Source organism: Schistocerca gregaria, chromosome 5, assembly GCF_023897955.1.
Source record: "Schistocerca gregaria isolate iqSchGreg1 chromosome 5, iqSchGreg1.2, whole genome shotgun sequence".
Classification (NCBI taxonomy): domain Eukaryota; kingdom Metazoa; phylum Arthropoda; class Insecta; order Orthoptera; family Acrididae; genus Schistocerca; species Schistocerca gregaria.
In genome coordinates, this window is record NC_064924.1 from 118,147,793 (window position 1) to 118,175,640 (window position 27,848).

Below are 27,848 nucleotides of genomic sequence, written 5' to 3' on the forward strand. Positions count from 1 at the left end.
CGTCTGTAACGTCCTATAGTGAATGACTCCTGGTAATTCCCGCACATGCTATACGTTTCACTCTGAGTACATTCATTAGTTCATGCCGAGGCACTGTGGTCTTTAACTCGTGCGTTTTCTCCTTGTTTCATACTAAAGCAGTTTTGAAATCAACACGAGTCAGGTTTCCAGTACAACAGTGCTATAACTAATGTTCATTAAATGTTGACACAACATTAAAGACTGAACACTACTGACATCCTTCAGAATGAAATAACTTTACGTCTGTGTGGATTAATGAGAATTGGCAATATGTTTTTGAGTTCATATTACGTTTTCTCTCCATGAGTCACCGCAAGACGACTTAACGTTCGACAATAAGAAAGTAATATAGCTCATACTTACTTACACTTAGCTAAAGTGGAAAATTTAGAGAAAACGTGTTGTAAAAATTATGAATTATGGCAGGAGTACTTTAATTTATGGGCTCTGTAGTTTGGCACTAAGAACATTCGTATGAAAAATTTAGTCCTCTCCAAATTTGCCTGTAACAGTTCACATATAGCGTAGGTATTAATTATAGAATATATTGGGAATATTAGCTGACAAGCAACGAGAAGAATGCACACTTCAAAAACCTGTTTTCTGACCCCCATATAAAGTGTCACAGGGCTAATGTTAATTACCTCTAGGTATTGCTTTTTGGCAAAGGTGTAAGACACACATTATTATCAGGTACCGGTGTGAATTTAAGTTTATCCGCTGATTTCATAAAATACCTTCGCTTTGGCTGAGTAGAGCCTCATAACATCGCCTTTCATTACTGAAGCTAATATTAAAATTAAAATTAATATCAGAAATTTTAATTACCTCTGCGTTCTTGCGCCTGTTCAGATGTCCCGTAATTGCATTTCCAGTGAACTCGGAACAGTTTTTAGATCCTCGTTCTCAACCGTAAAGCGCATACCGATGACAAGGTATATTATATTGACGTTCAGAAAATGTGGCTGTTAAAACCATTTTACTGGCAGGTATTCAATTAAATGGATTTAACTGCATCTTACGATTCTATAAAAATTAAATCAAATGCTATGTTATGTTTTTCATAAGTGTTTATATGTCAACGGTGATATAAGACTCATTATACATGAACTCTGGTAGGCTTCATTGATCTCTAATGAGAAAATTCCTATCATGAAACGTATAAGCAATTATTCCTTGAGCAAGGAACTTATACTTCATTAAATACACCATTCTGAACAGTAAATTCACTGGTAACGCCGACAGATATTTGAAGAAACTTAAGCATTTCCCTTCCCCTACTACATCGCCAGAGATACCAAGTTGTAGGGCTACAGACAGCTTCCTTCCGTGGCCCATCTACAATGTTTACATCAGCTGCCGTGACTGATTTCAGAAATATAAAAAAAATCTACACAAATTCTCCTCCCAAACGCATATGACTTTTAGTGGACTTAGGATACTCCCTGAGTATGTATGTGCAAGTTATCGAAACAAAATGAGGAGTTAAAAATACATCATTACTCATGCATACCAGTTTTAATTTTCCATATTTTCTGCGTTTACCAAATGTTTGGATCGCTTGTATTACTTAACACATCGCCGACCGGAGTGGCTAAGCGGTTCTAGGCGCTTCAGTCTGGAACCACGCGACCGCTACGCTCACATATTCGAATCCTGCCTCGGGCATGGATGTGTGTGATGTCCTAGGGTTAGTTAGGTTTAAGTAGTTTTAAGTTCTAGGGGACTGAGGACCTCAGATGTTAAACCCCATAATGCTCAGAGCCATTTGAACTTAACACATATGTCATTCTCTGTCTTCAGTAATCGAGTACAAGCATATGTAATTGCTGAAATAACATTGTAAGTAATTGAATGTCCACTATGGACTATGAGCAGTTATGAATAAGCTGGATTGCTACTCACCATGAAAATGACACACTGAGTTGCAGACAAGCACAATGAAAAGACCGTTACACACTAATCTTTCAGTCAAAGCCTTCTTCAGAATAGACAGAAAATCACATACAAACTTACACAAGCAAGCACACCTAACACGGAATGGTTGTGGAGGGAGAGAAGAGGGCTCTGTGGAAGAGTGTACCAGGACTATAAGGCGGCAGGACAAGAATAAACCTGAACCAGACCAATGGTTCTGGATGCTACGTAAGTTCCCTCTAGATAACTCATAAAAATGGTACAAGAGGTTACCATGCAGGTGACACTGGCTGTGCCACTCACGTGACAGTGTATCTTCCCTTCAAAGGTGAAATTCCTGTGTGTTACGAAAAGTAGTAAGGTGTAGGAGGAATGATGAAGTAGGTTTTGCAGCAAAAGGACATTGAGAGAGCTAGTGTTCAACAGCAGAAGCCCTTTTGCATAAAAAAATGTTGGTATGTATTGAAATGGTGCAACAGTGGTAATTAGGGATGATGAATGAAGTGCTTGTTACCATTGATATGGGAGGCTAGATTTTTGGCAGGTTGTTGGAGATGTTGATCAATAAGGACAAAAATTCTTTCAGTGGGGCAGAATATTCAGCTATGATGGGGCTGCTAAGAATGTTGAGTTTGTAGATGGTGTGTAGCATGCAGAAGGTGTCTGAGGGGGTTTCTTGAAGGTTAGGTGGGAAATAGATTCAGAGAGAGGTTCTGAGAAGGGCCTAAAGCTCTAACCATAGATTGGAGTTTATGTTGGACATCAGGGATGGGATAACTCTGACTCAGCTTACAGTTTGAGGGGTCAGGAAATTGGCAGAGGCCTTCTGCCAGATAGTCACTGTGATTTTTAACAACAGTGGAAGAACCTTTTCTACTGCAGGTGGGATTATTAGGTGAAGACCTATTTTGAGGCTGTGTATGGCTATCCTTTCTTCTGTTGAAAGGCTGATGTTCTTAGGAAGGTACGTGGGGAAAGATGATGGGCCAAGTTGGAGGTGAGGAATTCCTAAAAGTTGACCCACAGGTGACTAGGTGGGAGGGGGGGAAGATCACAACTGAATGATGTTCTTAGGAAGGTAAGTGGGGAAAGATGGTGGGCCAAGTTGGAGGTAGGAGAGTAGGCCTTTCACAAGTTCTACATGGTTGGGCTTGTATGTAGGGCTGAAGGTGTAGCCTTTGGACAAAAGTGGAAATATTGTAGGGCTGATGATTTTGGTGGAAAGGTTAACAACAGTATTTTAGGACTGTTTCGACTCTGGATTTGGAATAGTCTTATACGGAGTCTTGGGAGATGTGACAAGCTGAAAAGTTCAACTAGATAGGATGTTGGTGATAAGAAGGGTTGACAAGAACGAATACTGTGGATAAGATGAGCGTTGGATAGTAGTACCCCAAGGTGTCAGTGGAGATCAGCAGATTGGCTGACTTACTGAAGACAGGAATTCTCTTCCAGGGGATGGAGAGCCAGTGACTCATTTTCAGGAATTTGATGAATATAGCAGACATTGTACGATAGCAGTATCTTGGGTAAAGAGCAGAGGTATTTTTTGAATGCCTGTCCCATGGAGATGTGTTTTTGCAATACCATGTCGTTGTGAAACGAGGTGTGGGATCCAGGGAACATAATTTTTATGGTTACGCCGATAGGTGTGTGGGGGGGGGGGGGGGGGGAAGGGGCGTTCTAGGCTCTAGGCAGCATTTAAGGAATGTGGGAACCGCTCGTTGCCTGGAAAAGGGATACTTTCCTGAAGGAGGGAGAAGGGCTCTATTGCAGCAGGGATGACGTTAGGGGAGTGGGAAATAGGTAAATGAGGGCACTAGGTGGTTGTGCAGGCAAGAATAATAGAAATACATAAACGTATTCATAAATACGTAAAAATATACGCAAGCAAATACGTAAATAGGTACAAAATTATGGGAAAAAGGAAAGGAACAAATTAGGTACGACGATATTTGTGTGTTTGGAGAAGGGAAGAAAGAGGAGGGATGAGTGACGGTTTAGGTAAAGACTGACAAGTTTGTGCGGCACAGGAATAACGTGCGAACATGCATGAAGGTGGAAATGGGATCAATGGGAATAATTTACTCACCGGCATAAAGAATTTGGGGCATGAGAAGCTGCAGCAACAATCCATATGGTTACGTAGCAGTGTGGTGTGTTTATACGAGAGAGTTGATACAGTATGGCTTGGATATCTAAGCATATGTGATTTGAAAGGCGTTGAAGAAAACATGGGAAAGAAGAGAAAATATAGACAGTGAATGTATTAATGCTTCAATGAACAGTAATAAAGGGATACATGACTTGGCTGAGAGAGAGAAGAAATGCTTTTAGGGAAAAATAACCAATGAAAATTCCTGGTTGTTGTATGAGCAGACTGTCACTTACCATAAAGATGCAACATAGAGTTGCAGACAGGGACAACGAAAAGACTGTTCCACGCTAAGTTTTGGCCATTCTTGAGAAAATATAGGAACACATAAGCACATTCAGATAAGCAAACAAACTTCATACACTAATGATCACCATCCGCAACCACTCTGGCACGAATGCAACTGTGGCATCAAAAGAAAGCAGGAGTTTTGAATGAGGCAGGGAAAGGAGAAAGATAACAGGGGTGGCTGAGAGTGAGAGGAGCGGTATGTGGTAAAGTGAAAATTGGAAATTTGTGGTAAGGTCTTAAGGGACCAAACTGCTGAGGTAATCGGTCCCTAAGCCTACGCACTGCTTAATCTAACTTAAACTAACTTACACATAGGACAACACACCCACCCATGCCCGAGGGAGAACTCGAACCTCCGACGCGGGCAACCGCGCGAACCGTGGCAAGGCGCCCTAAAGCGCTCGGCAACCCCGCGCGGCCATGGTAGAGTGTGCAGAGACTAGAAAAAAAGCGGTTCAAGACTACTTTGCCCAGTGTCAGAACAATGTGGCGGAATGAGGAGGGATATGGTGAATGGGGAAGTGGGGAATGGAAAAGAAGAGAACCACAGCGGGGAGAAGAGACTTTGGGGACGTTGGCAGAGAGTGGCACACAGTGATTGTGAGGGGACATGAATTGGGAGGACTATTGAGATGAGTGTATGGGGACAGTAGATTACCGTAGGTAGATTCTGAGGTAATTTTAGGAGTGGCGAATGTGTTATAAGGATGATTCCCATCTGTGATTTCAGAAAGGGTGGTGGTGGTGAGGAGGATCCATGGGGCCCAGTTTATGAATAAGCCATAGAAATCAAGGATGTTGTGGTCAGCTGAATCTTGTGCCACTTTTGAACACCTTCTTAATAGGCAGTGTGTCCTCCTTTGGCGCGGATAATAGTGGCAATGCATGGTGGCATAAAAGCAATGAAGCCTTGGTAGATCGCAGGAGAGAACTGGCACCATGTCTGTACACACAAATCACCGAATTCCCATAAATCGCAGGGACTGGGGCGGTGAACTGTGACACTACATATAATCAGATTCCAGATGTGCTCGATCAGGTTCATGTCTGACGAGCTGGGTGGAGGGGGGGATGTCACCACGTTGTTCCTCAAACCACTCCATCACACTCTTGGCATTGTGACAGGGCGCATTACCTTGTGAAAAAATCCAATTGCCGTCCAGAGACATGATACTCATCACGTTTTGTAAGTGATCTGCAACCAGTGTATGATATCCCTTGACCGTTGTGGTGCCTTGCACAAGCTTCACTGAACCGATGGATGCCCATGTGAATGTTCCCAGAGCGTAATGGAGCAGCCGCCAGGTTCCCTCACTCCTACAGTACAGGTATCAAAGAGCTGTTCCACTGGAAGACGATAGATTCACGCCCTCCTGTCGGCATGATGAAGCAGGTATCGGGATTCATTACACCATGCAACACTCTGTCACTGCGCCAACGTCCAGTGCTGATGGTAACGTGTTTTCGGTGCACAGTATGTTCAGACACAATTGCCCTCTGCCCAGCATTAAAGATTGATGTTAGTTCCGCCACAGTTCAGCACTTGTCATGTTTTACCATTCTGCTCAGTCTACGACGTCCGACACCTGTAATGAGGGCTGGCCTCCCAACCCCACGACCTCTGGACGGGGCTTCACCTAGGTTTGGGCACATATTGATGTCTGTCACCACAGCAACCTTTGAACACTCGACAAATCGCTCAGTTTCCGAAATGCTCGTGCCGAGCTTCTGCGCCATTACACGCTACTCTCGGTCAAGCTCACACAGATCGCCCGACTTCGCCATTCTATACACGGAGAGAACCCTCATTGATCCCACATGTACCGTACGTGTGTCTGACGAGCAGTCGTTCCTCGCCAGGTGACGCTGCTACCCCTGGACGGTTTCATCCCGATAGTAAGTCGGTGTCATAAATTATGGTTGATCAGTGTCTGAATTCAAGAGGAAGATAGGATGGTGAAGCTTCAATACTTAACTGGTCATGCATAGGAAAACGTTCCAGAAGACATTCCCATTAATCATATAGGAGACCATGTTCTTTACAGTTTCACTTGGTGATAGTTGTGGTTCAAATGGCTCTGAGCACTATGGAATTTAACATCTGAGGTCATCAGTCCCCTAAAACGTAGAACTACTTGAACCTAACTAACCTAAGGACATCACACACATCCATGGCCACGGCAGGATTCGAACCTGCGACCATAGCAGTAGTGCACTTGTGAGTGTTGTGGCTGGCTATTTATTTGATGATGTTGTATTGGATTATGTCCATGCCACTATAGTTGATGCAGTTCCAGAAGAGAATCACTTTACCAATCAGTTTAACCTTGTATGATACTGTGTTGTTGACAACCAGTTTCCCTATTATTTGTTTTTTATTTAGTGATGTTTAAGAGGGTAATGACCACTCCACAAGAAACGATGTACGATACTGTGTTGTTGATAACCAGTTTCCCTATTATTTGTTTTTCATTTAGTGATGTTTAAGAGGGTAATGACCACTCCACAAGAAACGACGCAGCACCCGATGACTTTAACCGTGTAGAATTTCACGTTGTTAACAACCTGTTTTCTTACAGCCTATTGTTTGCTTGTTGCTGTTACAGGGGATGATGGCCGTACCGCCACAGGTGACGCAGCTCCTCCAGAGGTTCAACCTCTCCATGGAGGAGCTCGCCATGCTGGTCGACCTCAAGCGGGAGTGAGTATTACGATACAGCTGTTCACTAATATGAATGTACAAAGTGGGAATAAAATATTTAAGGAACTACTTGATTAAATTACAAGAAATGGAGTACCGTCAAATGCCATGATTGTCTCAAGAGTGAACCTGCATACCTATTATAAATTGTTCTATAAATCTATTAGTAGCAGCTAAACCACTGTCACCAAGTGCCTTATAAGTGTGACTCAATGTTAGATAGACCTCTGTGTAACGTGCTAACATGACCGTGAATGTTGCCTCCTCTCCTTAATCTACCGAATACCGTTACGTTTCATCCAGTGTGGTGAGGATCTACAGGAAAGATGAAAATCAGTAAGGCCGTTGATCAAATACCAAGCTTATCACATCTGTAGAGTCATGTGGTCATCAGTCAGTGTGGTACACAGTGGAGACAGATATTACCCTTTCCCAAATATTTGTAGATGATGTCCTCAATTTGTAATTTACAGTACTTCTTTTTCCAGTGCCAGGGCAATTGGCCGATTTAATTGTTGCATGTATCGCACATGTTCCATATATCGATCATTACCCTTGTCGACCGTCAGCCTGACAGTGGGGGATTATGAACTGTTTCGCTATGCGCAGTACGTGTTTGACTTAGCAATGAACAATGTTCCCACGTATGTCAAATGTGTTATACATTTGCATCAACCATATATGTGTTTTTTGCCATATTTCGTAATTTGTAGGTAAGAGTAACGTCAAGTTTTAACACTCATTATTGTCGACTGATTACAGTACACCAGACTAGTTCAGTTCAGTCGGTTCGAAGCATCAAAGTGCTCGAAGCTCACACCATCACGTCGATCATCACAAAAGTTTTACTGGGTTGAAGGGCAGAGGTAAAAGAGTGCCAGGGCAAGTGCCACGGGCTCGTGAGGGTGTTAAGAGTACTACTCGGTTTTGCTTGATGTGACAGAGCATACAAGGGTAAGGTTATGGTTAGTTATTGGGTATTGTGCAATGCTTGGTGAGAGTGTCGTAACTTAAGTTCGTCAAGAGAGCATCGACTGTATCGTCGTGAGTTTCTGTTGACGCTGGGTACGGGTTTCTTGGGCCAGCTGCGGCGACTGTCCACCTGTAACATGCTAGATTCGCCACATTAGTGGTACACTGGTATTAAAATCGATCGCACAGTGTGTTAGGTTAGGTGGGTTTTGTTTGTTTTATTGTAAAAATTGGGTGTCCTGCTTTAGCCTATTGGCCGGCTGTATTTCAGCTGTCTGTGTCAGTCACCTCGCCTGAAATGCATGCGTTCGCCGTTATTTGTGTTGTATGTGTCCTTTAGCTTGTCATAGGTTACTGCGTGTCCCTAGCAAAGTGTGTCTTTGAACCATTATGCTTCCACCTGTGGTTGTGGTCGTAGTTACCCAGATTATGGATCAAGGGGGCGTTCCAGTGTCCTGTGGGCTTGTGTGACGAGTTTTTTTTTTTTAATACCTCTGAGAGAGTCCTGAGGAGGTATCCATTGTGAAGCACTTCCTTACATATGGCCCCTAGGTATTGCAGGTATGCTAGAACAAATCGAAGCTCCTCTCAACAAATGCCCTTAATCGCACTTGACCGTTGAGATTCGAATTTGTCTCAACTTCCGCTTCCAGTGAGTCCAAATTTTAGAGAAGGAGCCTGACCCAGTAACATACTTCAGGGTACATGAGAGGATCACCATGTAAAACAAAATCCCTAGCGCTTTCGGCTATTTTCATTAGGATAACGTTGTAATGTAACCAAACAACCTGATGGATGTTACTGAATGAGACGAATACATTTCTGTGCGTGTGAAAAGAACTATAATGTGTCACATGTTATTTAATGATTTTCGTGAGCAACAGAGAAATAGAGACGGTAATGCGTTTCCTTTACAACATATTACTCACTACAGTAGTCACTAAGATCAGTTTATTTCCAGCAGTAAAATCTGCATTGGATATTTATTGCATATAAGAAGCTAATTTTAACATGTATAATACGCGTTAAAACTTAAAATACTACCTTCATACGATTGACCTTTCTTCACTCCTAGCAATGTTTTGACAGTGAACAAGAGAAGAGCCTCATTGTAAGTCACACTAAATTAACGCCGTGAGTGAAGAAAGTAAAGAGGTATTTCAAATTCATAAAAAAAGTTTTCAGCAACGAATAGGTCTGTCTTCAGCCTCCTTTTAAAGAACACAAATTTCTCATACGCCACCACTCTTTCCTAAAAGTCGTTCACCTTAGCTGTGCCATCGTTTCTGGACTATCATCTTACCGAAATCTGAAATATGAGATTTACGGTTAGCGGTTGCGAATGAAAGTTCTCCCATGACGTTTTGTTATTCTCATTGCGACTGATCTTTTACTTTAACAGTGCTTTACATTGCAATTACTTGTATTAGCTGATTTGTCAGTATTTTACCTTCAACAAAATGGTGTTTTTCTATTGACACTCGGCTAGGCAATGGAAAATGACTTGTTCAAAGCAACTTTTTGTAAAGGCAAAAGGTCTATTAGGTAGGTGAAAAAATGTGAAAAATACATTTGTTTACTGAGTTTGTTGCGGAAAAATAACTTTCGGTCTTTAATATTTATAATTTGTTATTACTTATACATAAATATTTTATTCCCATAATAAAGGAAGCAAATATAACAGGGTGCCAATTATTGTTCGTTAAGTACTGATTTTCAGCACAACGCTTAGTTGCACTATTTGATTTGTGAGAGTTAATTGGTTGCCGATACGTTACTTGTTTTGATGTCATGTTGGTAAAGAAATTAGCCATATAACATGCCACGTACAGGGTGCTCCATTGATAGTGACCGGGCCAAATATCTCAAGAAATAAGCGTCAAACGAAAAAACTGCAAAGAACGAAACTTGTCTAGCTTGAAGGGGGAAACCAGATGCCGCTATCGTTGGCCCGCTAGATCGCGCTTCCACAGGTCAAACGGATATCAACTGCGTTTTTTGAAAAATAGGAACCCTCATTTTTTATTACATATTCGTGTAGTACGTAGAGAATTGTGAATGTTTTAGTTGGACCACGTTTTTCTCTTTGTGGTAGATGGCGCTGTAGTAGTCACAAACGTGTAAGTACGTGGTATCACGTAACATTCCGCCAGTGTGGACGGTATTTGCTTCGTGATACATTAACCCGTGTTAAAATGGACCGTTCACCAATTGCGGAAAAGGTCGATATCGGGTTGATGTATGGCTGTTTTAATCAAAATGCCCAACGCGCGTGTACTATGTATGCTGCTCGGTATCCTGGACGACATCTTCCAAGTGCCCGGACCGTTCGCCGGATAGTTACATTATTTAAGGAAACAGGAAGTGTTTAGCCATATGCGAAACAAATTATGATGCCCAAGTAGGTGTTTTAGCTGCTGTCTCGGCTAATCCGCACATCAGTAGCAGGCAAATTGCGGGAGATTCGGGAATCTGAAAAACGTCGGTGTTGAGAATGCTACATCAACATCGATTGCACCCGTACCATATTTCTGTGCACCGGGAATTGCACGGCGACGACTTTGAACGTCGTGTGCAGTTCTGCCACTGGGTACAAGAGAAATTACGGGACGATGACAAATTTTTTGCATGTGTTCTATTTAGCGACGAAGCTTCATTCACCAACAGCGGTAATGTAATCCGGCATAATATTCACTACTGGCCAACGGAAAATCCACGATGGCAGCGACAAGTGGATAATCAGCGACCTTGGCTGGTTAATGTATGGTGGAGCATTATGGGAGGAAGGATAATTGGCCCACATTTTATTGATGGCAATCTAAATGGTGCAATGTATGCTGATTTCCTATGTAATGTTCTACAGATGTTACTGCAAGATGTTTCACTGCATGGGAGAATGGCGATGTACTTCCAACATGATGGATGTCCGGCGCATAGATCGCGTGCAGCTGAAGCGGTATGGAATAACTTATTTCGTTACAGGTGGATTGGTCGTCAACGCACCATACCATGGACCTCACGTTCGCCGAATCTGACGTCCCCGGATTTCTTTCTGTGGGAAAGTTGAAGGGTATTTACTATCGTGATCCACCGACAACGCCTTACAAAATGTGTCAGCACATTGTTAATACAGGTGCGAACATTACGGAAGGCGAACTACTCGCTGTTGAGAGGAATGTTGCCAAATGCATTGAGGTTGACGGAAATCATTTTGAGCATTTATTGCATTATGTTGTATTTAAAGGAAATCACGCTGTAACAGCATGGGTTCTCAGTTCACGAAGGTACATGTGCCACATTGGAACAACCGAAATAAAATGTTCAAACGTACCTATGTTCTGTATTTTACTTTAAAAAAAATACCAGTTACCAACTGTTCGTCTAAAATTGTGAGCCATATGTTTGGGTCTATTACAGCGCCATATATCACAAAGATATTTTCTTTGCGTACAACGCGAATGTGTAATAAAAAATGGGGGTTCCTATATAAAAACCTCAGTTTATATCCGTTTGACGCATGGTAGCGCCATCTAGCGGGCCAACCACTGCGCCATCTTTTTTCCCCCTTCAAGCTAGACAAGTTTCATGATTTGTATTTTTTTCGTTTAACGCTTAATTCGTGAGATATTTGGCCCCATCACGATCAAGGGACCACCCTGTATTCAGATCTCAATACAAATAACTTATCGAAAATACCGAAGCTTTCAATAGGTAATGCAACACATGCTTTTCGCCACCAACTTCAGGTGCAAACATGTACAATTTGTTGTGCCATATCGTGAAATATATTCGCTTAAGTCCCTATAGTTTCCTGAAGTTCCTATTGGTAGAGGCTCTATATGTAGCCTTCCGTGCAGCGCCTGTGGCGGAGGTGCGTTCTTATCAGAGAGCTGTCACTGAGTTTGTTTTTGGGAAAACCAGAGCATTGCAGATATTCATAGGCGCCTGCTGAACGTCTACGGAAAGCTGGCAGTGAACAAAAGCACGTTGAATCGTCGGGCGAGGTAACTGTCATCAATCGCATCCAGGCCGCGCAAACCCGTCCGATATTCAGCCTGCCGGCCGGCCGCACCCTGGTGTGATTGCTGCAATTTTGAAACGTACCAACACTCTCATTCGAAGTGATCGACGGATCACACTCAAACAGCTCGCTGCTTAACTGGTAGTGCTGACACGTTTGTTCACCAGTCGGGGTACTGAAACGTGTGTGCCTGCAGGTTTCCTCGCCACCTAACAGCAGATGCCAAAGTTTCGAAGGACAATCTGTGCGGAATTGTTTGTGCATTTCGATTCTGGTCGCTAAAATCGTTTGTCGAACATCGTCACAGGCGATGCAACATAGGTTCGTCGTTTCGAACCGGAAACAAAACAGCATTCTCCTCTGAAGAATAAGTTCAAAGCTGCACACTTAGGCCAGTAAATTCATGGCGAAAGTCCTCTGCGACTCTGAAGGGGTTACTCTGTTTGATGCCCTCCCTAATGGTGCAACGATTACCACTAAAGTGTATTGTGACACCTACAATAAAGTGAAGGAATAGTTACAGCGTGAAACTTCCTCGCAGATTAAAACAGAGTTCGAGTCTCGTTGGGACACGAAGTTTTAAACTGCCAGGAAGTTTCTTATCAGTGCACACTCAGCTGTAGAGTGAAAACTCATTCTGGAAACAGCCCCCAGGCTGTGACTAAGCCATGTTTCCGCAATATCCTTTCTTTCAGGGGTGCTAGTTGTGCAAGTTTCCCAGGAGAGCTTCTGTAAAGTCTGGAAGGTAGGAGACGAGGTACTGGCAGAAGTAAAGCTGTGAGGAGCGGGCGTGAATCGTGCTTCGGTAGCTCAGATGGTAAAGAACTTGCCCGAGAATGGCAAAGGTCCCGAGTTCGAGTGTCGGTCGAGCACACTGTTTAAATCTACCAAGAAGTTTCATATCAGCGCACACTCCGCTGCAGAGTGAAATTCTCATTCTAGTTACAGCGTGTTCGTCGCCAGAAAAATACAACCTAATTTCTCCTTGTCCATGACAACGCAAGGCCTCACAGTTATCTGCGCATCAGAGAGGAGCTCACGAGACTTCATTGGACTGTTCTTCCTTAACTACCCTACAGGCCGGATCTCGCATCTTCTCGCTTTCATGTGCTTGGCCCAATGAAGGACGCACTCTGCAGGATGAAGTACATGGATGATGGGGAGGGACTGACGCAGCAAGGTACTGGCCTCGGGTCGACACCAGTACAATGCGGGCATAGAGGATCTCCAAATTAGGTTCCGCAATGTCATCGCACTGAACGGAGATTATGCTGAAAAAAGGGGCTTCCTAGACAAAATTGCAATACTTATTGATTGTCCTCGTATAATAGTGTATCCAACGAATACCTTCCAACACTGTGACTTAATTAATAATGTAATCCTTAATTTTAGTGAACTACCATGTACGTGACCCGCCTTCGTAGATCGGTTCGCTCTGATAGAGAGGTGTGTGGTGGCTCTCGTGTCGGGAGTAAGTCCGTTCGAATACTGGAGGTGGCAAGGGGAGCAACATGAGTGGCGGTGTAAGGTTCCTGGACGCTAGTCATTTCACCAATGTTCTGGTTTAAATACCAAATCTTTCGGCAGTATGTGACGAAAAACATGTGAAGTTGTTGATCGTAATCTGTCTGTCGGATGGGAACATTAAGCCAGATGCCCCCCCTCCCCCCCCCCCCCCCCCTGGTATCGTTCAACAGGCATAGGGTGTGCGCCAGCGACAGGTTTCACCCTCTGCCTACAAACAGTCATCACATTCCTCCACACGGCATGGATACACACTCGACACTTGACAGTAGGTCGGAGGAAGGGTAAAGCTGCGAGCTGCGATGCGGTACCTCTGCATCTGCTCTCTTATGCTCATTCCCTATGGGGCTTCTTTGGCTTTGTTTGACCATGTACATAAATTTGCCCTGTTTTTCGTCTCATAACGATAGTTGAAACTCAAAAATGATTATTTGTGATGTTACTTCTATTATCTTTCTTGCGTTGATCATCCTATTGAGATTTACCTAGATTTAATACGGCAGATTTTCTGATCCTCGCCGTCAGTGGACATATTCACCTTGGACAGCGCAAGGTACTCTACCTCTGTGCTCATGTGTCTTTCATTCTCTCCGTGTGGACCTCTTTTCTCTCTTCAGATCATGTTGTTCCAGTCTAGTCGGAAGAGATAAAGCAAACTGCGGGAAGAGGTCGAAACAGATATGGGCACAAAATAAGGCAAATCTTCATCTCTAGGTAACATGTGTATTCTTAATGAACAGATTCGAGTATCACTATTATTCTTCTATCTTTTGTAGGATAAGCCAGATGCCAATCATTGTGCCTTTCTTCCAATACTTTTTCATTTGTTCACTATGTTATGTCTTCCTGACTTCTGACCACTTCATACCAGTTGTTTCACTCTTATGCTTTAGAACCCATTCATATGCAATACTTTTTCCCGAAACACTTCTCAGTCAGTTGTTTCTTGAGCTTTTGCCTTACTTTTGTTCTAAATCCTGTTTTACTTCCTGAATCCAAACTGTTGTTGACTAGGTATCCCACAAATATTTCAAGATCTTTTCGATTAATCTGCTGCCTTGCATTCGATCTACATGACCCATAAGTACAAGTCTTCCTTTTGTCATTACTTCTCATACGTTATCTATGTTTCAATAAATTTCATCATTACTGTAAAATTTCCAACCTTCCACAGTTTTTCGACCTCCAAAAATTTACAAAATAATTCACATTTCTAGTATATCATTTATTCTATTATTATCACAATACTATAATTCATTATTATTGTTATTATTCCGTTCCTAAGAAAAATGATTTGTAGTAGCGATACCATTTTAATTGGAAAATACAGAACAGTGACGTGCTGGATCGCAGTAATGCTACACTTCTGAGCTGCTGCCTAAGACAGTTGCCTCTAAAATTTTGCTGGCCCTATCGTGTGATATTCAGCAGGTTAAAACTTTGAACGTGGATTCCTTAAAGTGGCTTGAGAATTGCGTCGTATGGCACCAGCGTTTCTATTTACGTACGCGCTATAGACATTCGAATGGTGAGCTAAAGTCGGAAACCCTTCCGCTGCCTGCTCCCCCTGTCAACTAAGTCCCACTATATTACTCAGTCCACTGGTGACAGCCTCAGCAGTATGTCTCATTCTGTTCTAAGATTTCAGTACTCCATTTCATTGTTCGCCCTATGTCTTTATCCTTCCTTTAATCACTAGTACGTTACGGCACCTCTCTATGACAGCACATGGGTGTACTTTGCTATTCTTATTTGTATCGTATTTCATAATCCAACCATAATTCCGCTTCGTTAATATATCGATGTATGTTCTGACCCTGCCTAATTTTTCCGTCTTGTTTTGTGACGTAGGGGGAGGGGATCTCTAGATATAGCTATGGCACACCTATAGAATCCTCTTTCGATCTCCGTTGTTTCCTACAGCCCATACTCTCCAGATGCGTCGACGTCATGATGCTGTCAGTTTTGGCTCCGATATATGTGTAATTTGTACTACACTATATGTGTAATTATTAGGTCGCGATACATGCGTAATTACATAGTTTTAGAAACGAACACATTTGTGGAAATAGTCACGTCATAGAGAATCCTATAAGGCAAAGGTATTGCATGAGAAATATGGCACTAGATTACTAGGATATGTGACATCATAGTAACAATCTGATGCCTCCAGCCAAAGATACTGTATCTGTGGCACACATCTAGAGAGAGAAAATCATGTCATCCACTGGAGGGTAGACTACCCTTAACCCCCAATCAGACTATGACATGATAGGGCATAGACGCAAATCAATGATCACGGACACAGAGCACAGGAATTACCGAAAAATCTACAGTTGGTGCCTAACACTGACGGCCGAGAGATCTCCCGCCAACGGTACTAACGTCAAACAGATCCCAAGACATAGGTGGGAATATAAAACAAAGCCTACACATCTACACTACGGAAAACGCCTTCCCAGTACGCCAAGCACATCTCTCCCCAGCACTATTTCATTCTGGAACAACGAGAAACATATTTCCTACCACCGTCATGCTTTTGAAACTACCGTGGTTGACTCCATTTCCAGGCGTGCTGCGTCTCAAGTGGAATGAAGACTGCAAGTATATGCATTACTATGAGCCTCGTATGATATGTAATCTCGACCAACCCGTTCCAAGGACAGACACTGGCATGCTGTACTTGTTACAAAAATTTTTCTATGTATTAATAATGAGGATCCCTCCACAGTGAGGAAGACTGATGAAACAAAAATAAACACCCTCTCCCCCACAGCCCCCCCCCCCCCCCCACCCGGTCTCACTACACGTTCATCCATACCATGTACGGCGAGGGAAAAACTTTGGTGACCAAATACAGTCTTAGGACCACGTCGACTGTAGTCTAGACGTGACTTACATGTGACTCTAGCGATATTACATCATTGGAAGACACGTAATTGGTGCAGAAATAATCATAATAGGCTCTGGCAAGCGGAAACGAAACAGAGAAATGGATACAGAGTAATAGATAGACTCGCAGAGTTCTCAATACTATAAAATAGTAAAAATAATTCACCAAAGACCACTTACCAACGTGATTCAAAAATGCGAACAGCACACGCACAGTGGTCGAAAAAATGGGTCGTACGAATCTCATGTTGTTGTTGTGGTCTTCACTACAGAGACTGGTTTGATGCTACTCTATCCTGTGCAAGCTTCTTCATCTCCTAGTACCTGCTGCAACTTACATCCTTCTGAATCTGTTTAGTGTATTCATTTCATGGTCTCCCTCTACAATTTTTACCCTCCACGCTGCTCTCCAGTACTAAGTTGGTGATCCCTTGATACCTCAAAATATGTCCTACCAACCGATCCCTTCTTCAAGTCAAGTTGTGCCATAACTTTCCCTTCTCCCTAATTCTATTCAATACCTCTTCATTAGTCATGTGATATACCCATCTAATCCTCAGGATTATTCAACAGCACCACATTTCGAAAGCTTCTATTCTCTTCTTGTCTAAACTGTTTATCGTCACGAATATCGTAACAGTGCAATTAGCACAGTATTTGTGAGTAGAAGATGTGTATCTCTGTCATCCCAAATCCACTACTCCTGCAAAAGCCACTGTGAGCCAGCAGGCAGTCCTGGAAATAATGATCAAACTTCGGCCGTGTAACACGTCCCTCGCACGTCGCAGAGGAAGAGCTCCAAGTAAAGGCGAGAAAAATCGTATGTCTTATAACCAGCACAGGCTCTGCTGCAATACTGAGGTTGACACAGTGGTCCAGGACCACCCACACACCGCAGGTATCAGCGGAAGCCACCGGCTGATAACGACAGTGTGCGCCACCTGGCGAAAAGCAGTAACAGCCAGAGACATAAAAACGTGCCGAAAGTAGTTTGTATTACACGCCTGTGAGCTACTCCATGCGGACATATTAACAGAAAAGGCACTATTTTAGTAGCAAAAACACTCCACACTTTTACTCATTACAGTAATATCAGCACATGTTGGACGTTAGGATCTTACCACGAATCCGCCTCTCACATATCGCTAGAGCTCCCACGACACGACGTTGTCAATGAAAAATCACAAATTAATAGCCTATTATTTCCGTGAGTAACGGTTGCTTAGACTATCTGCACAACGATCTTTCATCTATCTACATCTGCATCCATACTCTGCGATTCACCTGACGGTGTGTGGCAGAGGGTACCTTGTGTACCTCTATTGGTTCTCCCTTCTATTCCAGTCTCGTATCGTTCGTGGAAAGAAAGATTGTCGGTATGCCATTGTGTGGGCTCTAATCTCTCTGATTTTATCCTCATGGTCTCTTCGCGAGATATACGTAGGAGGGAACAATATAACCCGACTCCTCGTTGAAGTTATGTTCTCGAATCTTCAACAAAAGCCCGTACAGATCTACTGAGTGTCCCTCTTGCACAGTCTTCCACTGGGGTTTATTTACCATTTCCGTGACAATTTCGCTCTGCTCTCCGTTGGATCTATCTCTTCTATCAACCCTATCTGGTACGGATCCCACACCGGAGAGCAGTATTCAAGCAGTGGGCGAACAAGTGTACTGTAACCTACATACGTTGTTTTCTGACTTCATTTCCTTAGGATTCTTCCAATGAATCTCAGCCTGCTTCTGCTTTACTGACGATTAATTTTATATGGTAATTCCATTTTAAATCACTTCTAATGACTACTCCCAGATAATTTATGGAATTAACTGCTTCCAGTTGCTGACCTGCTATATTGTAGCTAAATGATAAAGAATATTTCTTTCTATGTATTTGCAGCACATTACACTTGTCTACATTGAGATTCAACTGCCATTCCCTGCTACATGCGTCAATTCGTTGCAGATCATCCTGCATTTCAGTGCAGTTTTACATTGTTACAGCCTCTCGATATACAACAGCATCATCCACAAAAAGCCTCAGTGAACTTCCGATATTATCCACAAGGTCATTTATATATATTGTGAATAGTGTCGACAGTACTGGGAGCAAAATGTTCTGGGGCAAATATGCAGTAACTTGGGTCATGTTTGCCATGGCGATGGACGTCAATAAAAAGAAGCGTTCTGACAGTGTATATTGCCTAAAATAACGATCGACGTATCACCAGGTACACTCATAACATTCGTACGAAGTATCAAGGTATTGCATCCTGTCATTACCGACTAATCCATTCCAACTACAGTCTTTCACAACACGTACAAATCTAGTAGAAAACATAACATTTATTCGAATTTTAGGTGTCGTAATCATAAAAGACGTCATGATATATTTCATCGGAGCTAGCATTATAGTTCGCTCAGGACATGGTCGCCACAGTACAAGTGACCATTTCTCGCCCAAAGCGCTGGGGAGATAGTTCGTTTGTTCAAAAAGAGAGACCGGCCGGTCAGCGATGACAAAATCAACGTGCAGGGCATCCAGTCCTTCTCAAAAAGATTTTACTGAAACTATTTAGTAAAAAAATTATTTTTGCTTTACTTGCAGCTTAAATGTCAGGTTCATTAAGATGTGCCCATCATTTCGTCAATGGTCATAGTTATTGTGATATTTACGTGCAAGTAAGACTGTGCGAAATCTGAAAAAAGTTCGCAATGAGAAATAGGGGTCGCTTTCATTCTGCGTTTGGTGCATATTACACAATATGTTGCTAACATATTGAAACTTTATTTAGACATGGGTGGACGTCTCTGTCACCAATCTCAAGAAGATGGATTTGACGAAGCGTAGTTATTTACAATCACATCGCACCTGCAATAAAGCCAGAGTAAAATATCCTCAACTTTCCTCATATTTCATAGACGATTTAAGATATCGAGAAGAGACTTTGACAAATGATAGCACACAAACAGAAGAGTATCTATTTAAAACTTTATTATCTACCGTGTTATTCCACTGGCTACAGACTTTTGTGATGAAAGAATGTAATCTTTAAGGGCCATCTATAGCTGGTGAAACAAGAAATGCTGTGGATTTGGGAACAATAAAGTGAAGTCATTACACGTTTACTTGGTACGGAGAATGTGCTTTTTCGTAAGATACTGACCTTACTGTTCTCAGCTCCTCACTTAAAAAGCTTAACAAACCACTTTTTCAGACTTCTCTCGCAGTTGCGTCTGCACAACTTGTTAGTGAGATGCGACTGTGTAAACTCCGCTGAGCCTTGGCAAAAGAAGCAAATTTTACCTCGGTAGCAAGAGAAATGTGTAGGTTTTACACAAAATGGTCTTTTTCAATGGACACCATGTGAGTATGGGGGTGAAGGGGCCTGACTTAACATTTACAAAAAATGTCAGTGTGGTCTTCAGTTCAGAACGGCACTTCCCCTCCAGCGCTCAGCATTTCCCCTACAGCTCCTGCCCACTGCCCCCACCACTACCACTCTTCCCAAACGTGCTGTGCCGTCTCCGCAACTACTGGCAATGGTGGTATTTTGCGTACACTACTTTTCACTCTCAGGGTAATATCTGCGTATATTACTGTAATGACTAGAAGTACAGAGTGCTTTTGCTAGTAAATGACACGTTTTCTGTTCACAAGGCTGTATGCAGTAGTTCACAAGCATGTAATATAAATTAATTTTAGTACAGTTATGTAGCTCTGGCTGTTATGCGTCTTCGCCAGGTGGTGCACACTGTCACAGGTTATCAGTCAGTGGCATTCACTGATACTGGCGGCGCGTTGGCGGTTCTCGGCTAATGTGTCAACTGCAGTGTTCCAACAGAGACTGTGCTAGTTATAAGACGAGAGCCGTTAGACAGCAATTCTGGACCATTTCTCCTCACTGTGTCCTCGCTTCTCTCAGTTTGCATACGATTTTTTCCAACTTTACTTGGAGTCAATAAGATGGCTCTTCCTCTTGGACGGCGAAAGAGGTGTTTCACGACCGAAGTTTGATCATTATTCCCAGGGCTGTCTGCTGGCTCACAGTAGCTTGTGTAGGAGCAGCGGTCCTGTGTCGACTGAGATCTACATCTACGTGATTACTCTGCTATTCACAATAAAGTGCCTGGAAGAGGGTTCAATGAACGACCTTCATGCTGTCTCTCTACCGCTACACTCCCGAACGGCACGGGGCCAAAAACGAGCACTTTAATTTTTCCGTGCGAACACTGATTTATTTTATTTTATCGTGATGATCATTTCTCCCTATGTAGATGGGTGCCAACAGAATGTTTTCGCAAACGGAGTAGTAAATTGTTGATTAAAATTTCGTGAGAAGATCCCATCTCAACGAAAAACGCCTTTGTTTTAATTATTGTCACTCCAGTTTACATATCATGTCTGTGACACTATCTATTTCGCAGTAATACAAAACGAGCTGCCCTTCTTTGTACTTTTTCGAAGTCATCCGTCAATCCCATCTGATGTGGATCCCAAACCGCATAGCAGTACTCCAGAATAGGGCGGACAAATATTGTGCTAGCAGTCTCTTTGGTAGACCTGTTGCACCTTCATTGTGTTTTACCAATGAATCGCACACTTGGTTTGCTCTACCCACAATATTATCTATGTGATCGTTCCAGTTTTGTAATTGTAATCCCTAAGGATTTAGTTGAATTCACAGCCCTCAGATTTGTGTGACTTATCACGTAATCGAAATTTAGCTGATTTCTCTTAGTACTCATGTGAATACCTTCGCACTTTTCTTTATTCTGGGTCAATTGCCAATTTTCGCACCATACAGATATCTAAATCATTTTGCAAGTCATTTTGATCATCTGATGACTTTATAAGACGGTAAATGACAGCGTCATCTGTAAATAATCCAAGACGGCTACTCAGATTGTTTCCTATGTCGTTAATATAGATCAGGAACAGTAGAGGGCCTATAACACTTCCTTGAGGGACGCCGGATAGTACTTCTGTTTTACTCGATGACTTTATGTCTATTACTACGAACTGTGACCTTTCTGACAGGAAATCACAAATCCAGTCGCACAACTGAGGCGATACTCCGTAGACACGCAGCTTGATTAGAAGATACACATCTTCTAGTCAGAAACACGGTGCTAATTGCATTGTTATCATGTTCGTTGGACACGTTTTTATTTTCTACCATTGTGTGTGCGCTGTTCATGTCTTTGAATGACGTTAGTAATGGGTCATTGCAGAATTTTTTTCGGGGCATGGTGCTCGGTCTCTAATGTCGCATTTTATAGTTTTGTGACATCTGCGAGCCTGTCTATGACTCTGTGATCATTTTTTGGTCTCATTTCCGTGTGGCAAAGTCGTTCATGATTATTTCTGCACCCATTTACGTAGCTTCTACTGATGTAATATTGAAAGATTTATATATCTGGAAAATCTAGCCAACCGTCAACCTAGCCCTGGGTTTGTGTTTGGTTTCTAAATTTTTTTCCTCAACGTACCTGGTATGGATAAGTATAGTGAATGAGGGCCCTATGTCTGTTGCAAACAGTCCTGCTCACCTTCGAGGGATCCTCATTATTGATGCACAGAATTTTTTTTTAACATGTACAACAACGTGTTAGCTGGCCAGGATCTGTCCTAGGAATTTTATGGATCATTCGAATGACATATCATACGAGGCTTATAGTAATGTCTCATATACTTGCAGGGATTATTTGATTAAGAATCTTTGTTCCCCTGAGAGTCCGCCTAGCCGAGAATGTAGTCACATATGATAGTATCAGAGACGTGACAATAGGAGAGAGTATTTCTCTGGTTGGTCCAGAAAGAAAGGGTGCTGGGCAGAGATGTGCTTGGCGCATAAAACTTTAGGAAAAGTTACCCACAAAAGAATCGCCAGTTACGACAGATTTATGCTGGGCGGTACACCCTCTCACTGGACTGTTGGACTTTTGTGACAGCTACTAGGTCGGATATAATTAAACAGTGTGCAAATTTTCTCTACCAGCCCTGGGAGATGGTCTACCGTAGTGTTAAGCAGACATGTGGAGCACTCCCGTTCCTTACGTGATGGCCACGTTCGTATCAGTAGTTGCATACCGCATCGGCATTATTCGGTGAATACCGGGGAGGAGTTCCTTGTTGTCGTAAGCTGCTACAGGACCGATTTGCTGAGGTCATTGCTGCTTAGGCTTACACACTACTTCAGCTAACTTAAACTAACTTACGATAAGGACAACACACACCCATGTCCGACGAAGGACTCGAACCTCTGATGGGTGAGCCACATGAACCATGGCATGACGCCCTCGGCCGGCGCGGCTAAGCTGCTAGATAGGAGTATTAATTATTATTGTTAGAAATAGACTTTGGTTGGAGATAGGGGGAGAAGAGAGCCTTGCTTCAGTATGATAAGGATGATGATGCCACTGACACCATCATTGCCCCTGCCCCTGGTTGAGAGGTAACCCATTCGAACCTTTGAACTTTTCGGTGCACGCTACAGTCGAATGTTTTGCAGCAGTCTATGGAGATCTTTCTACTGTAGAGTTGTAGATTTCACTAGAGTCATTATTCCTTGAATGACTTTGTGAGCAGCGTGTGGCATTGATCTCCGTGGAGTGAAGCTGTGTCGATTACCTGGGATATTAGTCCTTGTTCTGTGCGCTCTAATAGCAGATCAGAGAAGGGTTTAAAGGTAATGAACTTCAGAACCATTTCTCTATAGGAGATTGGGTAGTCTTTCCTGCCCTTTTCCTTCTACAGAAAAGTTGTAAGTGAGGTCTTTCATTGATGTAGGATTGAATAGTACTAGAGGCATTCATTGAAGGCCCACCATATAATGTCTCCAGATCTAGGACTGTATCCTTCAGACTTTCTTTAGCATATTGTAAGATGTCGTGGTCTCCTGACCTTCATTGCTTACATATTTCGCCCTCACAATCATATGCTGCCCATCAAGACGCTTCATTCGAACCCAAACTCGATGAGATATAGTGAATGTTGTATTAATTCATTTAAACGATATGCAAATAACTAATAAATCGCAAATGCGCACACAGAATGAAACACTCGAGGCTGGAGTGCACACATACATTCCAGACACGACGGTCGCAGGAGCTTTTAGTTTGAGAGAGGCAGACCGCACGCCGAGAGGCCGGTACCTTCACAGCAGGAGTCAACCTTGACCACCCGTGGAGCGGACGGCGTATGCGCGAGTGAAAGGAAGAACGACCCAGTGTTCGGTTTAAAAGAAAATCCCGCTACATTGTGTGGGAGCGCCCAGCCAATGCATTCTTTACAAATATAGCACACAGTTTCAGAGATTTTCACAGGGAGACAACAAACGCCAAACGCCGATTCTACAGATTTCCAGACTGGTCTTCTTAAACGAAATGTCATTCTCCCGTTTTAGAGGAGCAACGCTGATTGGCAGACGATACTTCTGACGCCTTGAGCTGAAGGAGTAATAGAGGAGACCGTAAGATATACCCCTTCACGTCTGGCGTGGACAGGGCCGTTCTGTTGTCGCTCTTGGAGCGAGAACACGTAACGAGAGCGTGTGTTATCGGACGTGTACTCAAACAGCAAGGAACAAGTCTCTCCTCAGTACTTCACTGGGAGAGCTCCTCTGTCGAGAGCGAATCAGAGTGTGACTCTATTTTGAGTCATTGCGATTAAGCGTAGTTCACTGTGTTGGCCGTCACACATTGTGCGGTCTGAACGGACAGAGTCATAGATAGTTAAACGCCTGCGAGCAAATTTTTGAGTGGCATCGCAGTTGACTGGTTATCTGACCGGTGTACCACGCCCATAGTTAGACTAGCGGCGAATAGTAGTCCTTCACTTCATCAAGGCGTAGGGAGAGTTTGATTGGCAAAGGTCAATCCAGATAGAACGAGAGTTATCTTATTTGTCAACAGCGAGCGGCGCAGATAGCAGTCATCCTAGCTTACGGTATTGTGCACTTCAGCTCTTGCCCCATATTTCCTCCACAACAATACACTTCATAGCATTTCAGACGCGACAGCCTCGACCGTACCTAGCAACATTCTAATGGATAACTATGCAAGTTGGGTAGGCGCGGCTCTCAGACATTCTGTGAAGTCAATAACAATCTTAAACTTTGTATAGAAATTTCATTAGCGAATCCTATCCTTAAGAGGTAACTTCACATTCGGAAAAGATCCCAGAAATAACTTGTTCAGTACATAACTAAAAGTGCCATTGTGATTTATAAATATTTTCGCAAAATAAATAATAATTTTCGTTATTTTCATGTTTCTCTTACACTAACTAGCACTACTCCAGTATCCAAGCATCCCACTAGTTACATAAGAAATTTTGTGAATTTTTGTGTCATTTCCTTACAGCGGACGACTCCAGAAAATATTTGTTGCTGAAAGTTTTTCAGGCATTTCTCTTTAGAACGTTAGTAGCGTCTGTCTGACTTCTGTAGTAGTGTGGGGGTGGAAATTGCATCTTGCTGGAGTCACAGGGTAAAGGGTACATCTCAGATTAATCTGTTGTGGAGAATGACAGAAGAGCACCCCTGTTCGCTCACAAAATCACCATGTCGTACTTTGCAACAGTTCTTGACATTAGGAGAAAAACTAACTTTTACAGATAATTTTTGCAATTTCATAAAAAGACTGATCACTCATAGAGCGGATGCTATCATTTCAAAATGGGATGGGAAAATATATTAAATTTCTATTACAGTGCTGGTTGGAAAGGAAAGTCTGAAAACTGCACCACTTCCCCTATCGTGAAATGAATGTTCGCACATAAACACACACACAGATGATATGCATATTTTACATGTAAGTTGACTCTTCAACTTATCAGTGGCATGACTCTTCCTATTTTCTGGAAAGACAACTCTCTCTCTCTCTTCTCTCCTTGTACACATTTCTAACATACAATTCAGCAATACGTAAATCTACTCCCTTTTCTGTTATCCAATCTATTCCAAAAATAACGTTCACACTCAGTATGGAAATAACCAATACTGTGTTAAGAGTAACGTAGCTGTAATAGAACATTCTTCTCATATTGTTGTGTTCTGCCCACTATTCTAATATAGTGTGCGTAGGAAAGCTGCTTTCTTTCATCGCTAGACAACAATTCAAGCAAATCGAATTAATGGAGTTTATTACGAAAAGAAATTACCATACTTTGTGAGATATAACGTGTCGCAAGCAAGAGGCAGCCTAGAAACATAAGCAAGCTCTCAGTATACACAATTCGTAATACAAGTGAACCAATAGAATTTCTAATTCACTACTGTAGCGTTCATAGGTTGGCTGGATTTCAACTCGGGTCGCGGCCAAGTGGAGCGGCGCTAATATTCTCTTGGCCTAGATGCCGCTCCAGTCTCGGTGTCGTCCTAGAGAGGGGTCTGTCAGCGTATTATTGGCTGACGTCGTCTCACAGCCCTCTCTGCACATCCGTTCTTGATCGTCATGCCACGCTTGACGCTACTCCAATATATACTTTCTACCTTAACTTCATTCCTGCCACTAACATCCCTAAACATACACTCATGCTCATAAATTAAGGATAATGCTGATACATGGTGAAATAAAGCTCTGGCTGGCGGTTTGCGGGTTTAAATCACCACAGGGTATGACCATGCGGTGCATTTGACCTGTGGTCGTCGCACTGTGGAGCTAGCAGCAATCAGCATACGCAGAGGTGTGTTGGCCCATATCAGAGTACGGTGCAGCGACTAAGTGTGCTGATGTTTTCAGACGTGCTAATGGTGACTTTGTGTTTAAAGTGGCTCAAAGAACGCGCAACTGGAGGCTGATCAAACACAGCAGATCGTAGCACGGGCCGTCCGTGTGCCACAAAGTGTGATCTCAAGATTATGGCAACAATTCCAGGAGACAGGAAACGTGTCCAAGCGCTACAGTACGGGACGTGCACAGTGTAAAACACCAGAAGACCGATATCTCACAATTAGTGCCTGCAGACGGCCAAAGAGTATTGCAGGTAGCTTCGTTCGGGACCTTACCACAGCCACTGGAACAGTTGTCTCCAGACATACAGTCTACAGACGACTGAACAGACGTGGTTTATTCCCCCGGAGACCTGCAAGGTGCATTCCACTTATCCCTTGTCATAGGAAAGCCAGTAAAGCCTGGTGTCAGGAACACAGTACATTGTCATTGGAACAGTGGTCCCAGATTATGTTCACGGACGAGTCCAGATATAGTGTGAACAGTGATTCTCGACAGTTTTTCATCTGGCGTGAACCAGGAACCAGATACCTACCCCTTAATGTCCTTAAAACTGACCTGTATGGAGGTCGTTGGTTGATGGTGTGGGTTGGTATTCCGATTTGTGCACGTACACCACTGCATGTCTTTGAGAGAGGAAGTGTAACAGATCAGGTGTACAGGGACGTCATTTTGCACCAGTATTACAGGCTTTTCAGGAGTACAGTGAGTCCCACCTTTCTCCTGATGGATAATAATGCGCGGCCCCACCGAGCTCCCATCGTGGAGGAGTACCTTGAAACAGAAGACATAAGGTGAATGGAGTGGCCTGCCTGTTCTCCGGACCTAAACCCCATGGACCACGTCTGGAATGCTCTCGGTCGACGTATTGCTGCACTTCTTCAAACCCCTAGGATACTTCAGGAGCACCGACAGGCACTGGTGCAAGAATGGGAGGTTATACCCAAGCAGCTGCTCGACCATCTGATCCAGAGTATGCCATCCTGTTGTGCGGCCTGTGTACGTGTGCATGGTGATCATATCCCATATTAATGTTGGGGTACAGCGTAGGAAACCGTAGCGTTTAGTAGCACATGTATTTCAGGACGGTTTTCTCAACTTATCACCAGCATCGTGGACTAACAGATCTGTGTCGTGTGTGTTCCCTATGTGCCTATGCTATTAGCGCCAGTTTTGTGTAGTTCCACGTTGTGTGGCACCACATTCTGAAATTATCGTTAATTTATGAGCGTGAGTGTAGATACCAACTGCTGGGAACAGTGACCCAACTGAATACAATATTCTTTCTCTACCCCTTACAAAATAAGACTGACCGCACTTATTGAATCTTAAGTTAAAACTATTTTATCCCACAATATTTTCCATTAGAACCGTCTGTTCCCATTTGCCAACAATTTACCTCTGAGATAAAGGCTTCCTCTCTCACAAACCATTTTAACTGCAGAAATTCTTTTGTTATTCACTAACTGATTAAGTTATGGTGTTGTAACATTAATTTCTTATGCCAGTACTCCTTTGCACAAATCCTGTATGTTGTGCAAACTTAATATTTTTCCATCTTTTAGCACATGTTTTAGCACAAATGTGCTACAGTGCTACACTTCTGAAAATAGAGAAGG

At 42.9% G+C, this 27,848-nt stretch overlaps 1 protein-coding gene across 1 annotated transcript in view; it reads left to right on the plus strand.

The window, feature by feature from the left end:
* Window positions 1-27,848, plus strand: part of LOC126272428 (G-protein coupled receptor dmsr-1-like) — a 456,502-nt gene that overhangs the window by 343,157 nt on the left and 85,497 nt on the right. Inside the window, exon 3 of the mRNA XM_049975286.1 lies at window positions 6,991-7,085. Within this exon, the coding sequence (XP_049831243.1) occupies window positions 6,994-7,085 (92 nt within the window). The 5' untranslated portion in view covers window positions 6,991-6,993. The remainder of the gene's footprint in view (window positions 1-6,990; window positions 7,086-27,848) is intronic.